The following is a 7,020-nucleotide window of genomic DNA, read 5'->3' as shown; positions in this document are numbered from 1 at the left end:
GGATCCTCAACAGAACCTCCGGCCAGAGGTTCCCATACAGATGTGAAACCGGCCTTACATGGCTACCACAATACGAAAAGAGAAAAAATCTTAGTTTTTTTTATAGGAGGCTATTATTTTTTCATTTTATCCACATTAGAGATCTGATGCCCAAACCTTTAATGAAGGATTAGTCACCAGGTTAGTTAAGTTGAGCATGGACACATCCGACGCTTTCACCGCAGTATAAAATAACAGAAGACATTCCATAAAACTTAGTTTTACAAAACAAATGTATTTAAAGATTTCCTCGGCATATATCATCATCACAAAGGTGCAAAATAAGCAAACTTTACTTTTCACAGAAAAGAACATTTCCTCTCAGCATGATTGCCAAGATTAGCTTTTGCCAGTGAACACAACATATGAGATCATGCAGATAACAGATCGGAGATTCTGCCCTTCGTGGAAGGGAAATCTGCCATCAGCATATGAGAAACTTTCTGTTTACTAAACATACATAAAAGAGTGAACCTAGCATTTATGGGAAAACATGGCCATCATCTTGTGCCAAATGCTGTGTCTTTACATGCACAGTGAGAATTCATAGGGAAAACCTAATTTTCTACAAAGAAAGGGAGTTCTACACTTTTAAAGATCTAAGGTCACATGGGTGGGTGTCTTTGGGTCTGTCCCCCCTTGTGAGATTTGTATGTTCATTTTCTTATGGGGTGTAGCTCATTACATTAAATAAGCTCCTATGTGTCCTTATGTGCTACAGCATGTGGTCTGTAATCTATGGGTTCGCCTTACTAGGAGTTACAGTTCCACACCCACTGGAGACCCACAATTTGCCTGCAGACACCTGTTATAAAGAATGCTCGACTTGGTCCATCAAGATATTTTGAGGCTTTGTCTATAGTGAATCTGTATAATAATCAATCTGTCATAGAAATGTATCAATATGTCATAGGAATGTATCAATCTACCGTGGGAATATATCAAAAACAATGTATGAGGCATAAATATATTAAACATCTTTCTGGCCCTCATCCTGGTATTGCTTGATCCTTACATCCGAGTCCATAATTAAGCCAGGTTATCACCAGGGCCTCCATAGGTCAGCAGGGCCATAGCTCTGGGCACCCTCTCTAACTATTACTTGGCTGAAAGACATCACAGGATGGTGTACGATTCCATTTTCAGACCTGGATTTCTGTGGGTCCATCCAGAGACCCATCTGTGTAGATAGGTGCTTACAATGTGGCACAAATTCTGTATCCTTCATAGATGGCAGGAAAGTTTGCTTGTATGGTGCCACTGCTATAATGGAGGAAAAATATAATATATTAGCATGACTGATTTGGGGCAATCCAACGATTACATCATTTCCAGGTGTATAGGATGTATACAATGCTATAAGGCACACACGTCAAATATAAGGCCCATTGGCTGAATCCGTCCTGCCAGTCTTGCATCAAACCTAACAGGAATTCTACTCACGCCACCTGCAGCTCTGGTCCGGCAGTGGCAGTTCATCGTCTGGGACCGCTGACCTCTCCGCCTAGCATCTCTATGCGCTGTCCTGTAGGCAGCACAGATGCTGAGGTAAGAGGTCAGCAGTGACAGACTCAGCAGAGGCTGCCGTATCCGGGAAGCAACTGTAGGCACGGTGAGTGGAATGCCAGTAGGGATGCTACCTGGCCAGAAGCTAGTATTGGGGCTGCTATTACTACTGGGACTACTAAGGGGTCACTATTACTACTGGGGACAACAAAGGGGACAGTGTTACTACTGAGGGAACACTATTATTACCGAGGCCACTATGAGGAGCACTTTTACTACTTAGGCCACTATGAGGAACACTGTTACTACTGAGGCCACTATGGGGAACATTATTACTACTTAGGCCATTATGAGAAACACTTTTACTACTCAGGCCACTATAGGGAACACTATTACTACTTAGGCCACTATGAGGAACACTGTTACTACTTAGGCCACTATGAGGAACACTGTTACTACTTAGGCCACTATGAGGAACACTATTACTACCGGGGCCACTATGGGGAACACTATTCCTACCGGGGCCACTATGGGGGTCACTTGTTCTACTGGGGCCATTATTGGGGTCACTGTTACTACTGCGGCCACTATTTCTACTGGGGACAACATGGGGACACTGTTACTAGTGTTACTATGTTACTTGGGTCACAATGGGGAACACTATTACTACTAAGACCACTATTGGAAACACTATTACTACTGGGGCCACTATCAGGTTGGTACTATTACCACTGGGGCCACTATGGGGGGCATTTTTAGGGCTTGTTCATACAGGCATAAGTGCATTATGGTTTTGCAAATACGCTGCATATTTGCACAACAAAAACTCACTTATGCCTACATTATTCAGCTGCTTTGTTTTGTTGTTATGTGTGTTCTACACTGCAATACGCTGCACAAATATGCTTATGTGAAAGAGGCCTTACTATACAATTAGGCCTTTGTAGGCAACCATAAAGCTGATGTGGCCCTTGGTGGAAAGGTTTTGACACCCCTGCTATAGGAGGAGTAAAGTGATATTAATGGGCCCGATACAGAATTCAAATATCTTCTGCTTCTAATAGTACTACTGTATATGGTAGAGGGGACATTTGGGACCCATCAAGTACACTCCATAATTACCGTGCATCCCTGGATATCAATCATAACAAGCCTAAAAGGTTAGTGCTAGAGATGAGCGAACGTACTCGGTAAAGCACTACTCGTCCGAGTAATGTGCTTTATCCGAGTACCTCCCCGCTCGTCCTGAAAGATTCGGGGAGCGCCGCTGCTGACAGGTGAGTTGCGGCGGGGAGCAGGGGAGAGCGGGCGGGAGAGAAGGAGAGAGAGATCTCCCCTCCGTTCCTCCCCGCTCTACCCTGCAGCTCCCCGCTCCGCGGCGCTCCCCAAATCTTTCAGGACGAGCGGGGAGATACGCGGATAAAGCACATTACTCGGACGAGTAGTGCTTTACCGAGTACGTTCGCTCATCTCTAGTTAGTGCCATGGGTTATTTAACAGAGGCAGCACAAGTCTCAGCACCTCTTTGCAATTGCCCGCATGGGATTAAAACAATTTCCTAGAATGTATAACAATAACCGCTTAACTACAACATTTAGAAAAAAATGATCTTTTTGAATCTATGTTTCTAGTTCTAATGGTGAACTCAAACTCCTATCAGGTATAATTTGTCTTCTTCAGGCCATGAATTTGGTGACCAGCTGATCAGTCCAGGCCGTGGTGCATCAAATAACAGGGAGTATTGTGTAACCAGGGATCTGAGGAGAAGTTTATTCACCTTTGGTTGCACGGTGGAGCTGTTGTCTCAGTAGGTTAACCGTCATCTCCAAGATATCGGCTTTCTCCGGTTTGGAGGGGAGTTGATGTCTCTGAAACTCCTTCTCCAGTAAGATGCGCAGCTGCTCAATGCTGCTGTTAATCCGATCTCTCCGCATCTTCTCAATCACAGGCTTCCTCAGCTGCAGACAACAAAAATATATTACCATTATAATGCTCCGATATCCATGTCTATCAATGAGACTGAAGTAACTTGTAAAAACATGACTTCCTAGATTCTTTTATAGCAACCATGCAACCCTTTAGGGCCGGTTCGCACGGGCGTAAGCGCATTTTGATCGCAAATACACTCATGTGAATGAGCCCTTATTCAGATTGCGGGTCCCTTAGAGATAAGCTGGGAGCACCCATGACTTGCTGTTATTTTATGGGTAACCATTGTGTAAGGGTTCGTTCAAACTTGCACTTTGGCTTCCATTTTCCTGCTCCAGGAAAATGCAACCCGCTGGCCGAATGGAACTGTCATATGACAGAACAGAATGTCCTGTATTTTAATCAGTGATGGAGGCTCCAAATGGAACCTATGATGCTGATGTGAATAGGTACTAAGTTTTTGCTTTGCTTGCAGTACGGAGAAAAGGCCTGTGGGTATGCTTAAGGGCCCTTTTACACAGCATGACTTTTGAGCGCTTCCGCATTTACACTGAAGCGACCATCACTCAGTGAATGGAGGCCGAAGGGGCCGGAGATCGTTCTGATATTCCCACCTCCGTACACAGTAAACAGGCAGTCTTTCAGAGATGACCGCCTGTTTTCATGGACCGATCGTCGTTTGTTGTTTATGCCTATATGATCTAAATGACGAATGAATTATCATCTGGCGTTCCGATGGGGCAGACATTTACACTGAACGATTATGATTCAGATTCCCGTTGGCAATAATCCTTCAGTGTAAAAGAGCCCTAACAGAAGGGAGCTGTGATTAGAACACTGCCCCCCTATTAGAAGGCGAAGTGTTAAGGGGCAGCAATTCCTGCGCTGCAAGCCAAGGTAGTGAGGAAACAGGAGAGCCAAGCGTGCCAACGTAGCTCCATGCTTCGCTCTCCTGTCTCGTTGGTACCTCGGCTTGATCTGCATAAGGGAAGCACTTTATGGTGAAAAAAGCCTTGTATATGTATGCCTTTAGAAGCATAAGATAAAAAATGAACAACCTAGCATTAAATTATGGTGTCTGTGATTTGTTCTATGCACATACGTAATTGTGGGATCCATTGCAAATGACGCCTATGAGCAAGCCCGAGTAGTACAAACCTTGGAGTTGGATTGTTTTTGGACTGTGTTAGGGGGCTGGCAACTATTTCAAACAAATTCACTACTTTAGGGGGTGTTCGCGACACATTTTAACCATCTGTGTATGTGTGTTGATAAAAAAGTATTAGAAACCTATTTCTTGATGTACTTATAAATTATAACTGGTTAGATGCAACTATGCTTGGTCTCCCTTACGTTTGCATATACTTTTTGTGGGATGGCAAACCATAGCATCCCATGCTTTTCTGTCCCTAAAAAAAAAATCAACCATATGCTCGATGTAAACTTTTTAAAATACATTTTAGTCAATAGGAAAAATAATATGAAAAAGTAAAACTATTAGTTTCCCTATGTCTAGCGTACAAGTTTTTTTTTTTTTTTTTAAAGAGAGCTCAACTACAACATTTAACGTATATACTAAACATAAAAGTGATGTGAATAGCTACTAAACACCACTAATGGTTCCCAAACTAATATTTAATATTTAGCAAATTATAAATAATGAATGTTAAATCCTAAAAATAAGTCAAAACATTATAAAAGCCCCAAAAGAACCCAAAAATATATATCCCAAAATCAAAAACGGCTATAACCCAGAAGCCTCATTACTGATTTCTAGATAGTCGAGTCTCCTACCTTGCGCATGTCTTTTCCTGGGTTTCTCTGAGAGTCTTCCATCTTATTATTGGGGGCCATGCTCTAGCTGTAAGATCCCAGAGAGGGTCCTCGTTCTGGTGGGTCAGGCAGTGAATGTCTGGGTGGGAATGGCTGAAATCTCCACTTATATCCCTCTATTTGCATAACAGAGTGTGAAGATCTCCCTCTGTAGAGGTTCCCACAGTCTGCAGCCAATGAGCCCTCAGGCCGGGACAACAGAAGTGTGTTAGGAGCCCCGGCATCTGGAGCTGGCCATAAAATTAAAGGAAGAGAAGTGTGGGAGAGTCTTGTAACACTAGGACTTGCTGCAATTGATCTCCTTGGTTCTTCCTCTGGCAGCTGTTCTTATCAAAACATTGACTTTTTTGAGCTCATTAAAAGTTCATATTATCCTCCTGGCACATGAGGGTTATAAAGATATGGCATGTGTGCTCGCTGTAGCCATTATATGGCACATGTCTCTCCTGGCCAGGGGAGAATCATTTTATCTGTACTTTCTGTTCATTCTTGTCAGACCAGGCAGCTTTTGTTGCTCCTTCGTAAATTGTTTTAAAAAATAATGATAAAAAGATCTTAAATTATTTAAATGAAATTAATTTAATTTAAAAAAGTATGTTTATTATGGTTACATATGGAAAAATTAACAAAGCAGTCAATAGCAGCACATACCAATCTGCTAATTTATTTAGGGCCAGGCGTATATAAAACCTTAATTTTATATATAAAATACAAAATCTGTTTGTTTGTGTTGTATACAAATCCACAGTTTTCATCGGATTTGAGGGAAATGTTGTCTGAGCGTTCTTCAGCACCCGGCAACGAATACTGGCGTAATTAAAAATGGAACACTCACCGACTTCCCCGTAATTTTTGTTCCCAATAGCATCCAATCACAGCTCAGCTATCATTTCTTTTACTGCTGAGGTTAAATGAAAGCTGCGCTGTGGTTGATTGCTATGGGCTACACAGATATTCTTTTGGACAACTTTCATAAGAGGGCGGTGCTGGCCTCATTTTTGTGGCCCACTTCAGATATTCCAGGACTGCTATTGATAAAATCGCCAGGTACATCTCTTAGTTATACATGAAGTTAAAGTCCATTTATAGGGACTGAGAAGGAGATTTAATGCCTTTACGTAGTCTCATGCTGGCTGTATTGGAGATAAATGATGGTTGATACAATATTGTTTTATCTTATGTACAGTATCATCAGTGTCAGCGGCACATTGCCTGTTCACATGGGGAGATGTGCTTCCGATAATAACTGCTGATAATGATCATTTCTTTTTTGGCTGACAAATGAGAGTTTGTTTGTTTGTCTGCTGATCGTTGTCCTATTTACATGGCACAATGACTGGATGAATGAGCGTTCTAATGAATGCTCATTCATGATTATTGGACTTTATAAATAGGCCTTATGGTATTGGTGTATTTCCTGTATTCCACCTGGAACATAATTATAGGGAATGCAGAGGTCCTTGAGGGAGTCTAAAGGCCCTGTGCCACAGACTCCAGTTCAATAAATGGTACATAGTAGGAGGAAGGGGGAAATCCAACGTTTCAGATTTTGCTTTAGGGCCCAGGAAGGAGTTTCAAGCTAAGCCTTTGGCACCTACAATCTATTTATCTATTTTAAAGGCTACTAATTGACCTATTTGTATGTTTTTGAACACATTGTAATTATATTTGCATTATGGAGAAGTTACAGGATATAAAAATGTTCTTACAGGG

General features: G+C 42.1%; 1 protein-coding gene across 1 annotated transcript; it reads right to left on the bottom strand.

The window, feature by feature from the left end:
- Positions 1-295: 295 nt before the first annotated feature.
- On the bottom strand, positions 296-5,369 carry LOC136631420 (transcription factor HES-5-like). Its single transcript, XM_066605707.1, has 3 exons — positions 5,269-5,369; positions 3,323-3,503; positions 296-1,302 (listed from the first exon to the last, which is right to left on the bottom strand). The coding sequence occupies exons 1-3, from the start codon at positions 5,326-5,328 to the stop codon at positions 1,082-1,084; spliced, it is 462 nt and encodes a 153-aa protein (XP_066461804.1). The 5' UTR covers positions 5,329-5,369; the 3' UTR covers positions 296-1,081.
- Between the last annotated feature and the right edge of the window lie 1,651 nt (positions 5,370-7,020).

Source organism: Eleutherodactylus coqui, chromosome 6 (genome assembly GCF_035609145.1).
Source record: "Eleutherodactylus coqui strain aEleCoq1 chromosome 6, aEleCoq1.hap1, whole genome shotgun sequence".
NCBI lineage: Eukaryota > Metazoa > Chordata > Amphibia > Anura > Eleutherodactylidae > Eleutherodactylus > Eleutherodactylus coqui.
This window is presented reverse-complemented; position numbering and strand designations above follow the sequence as displayed.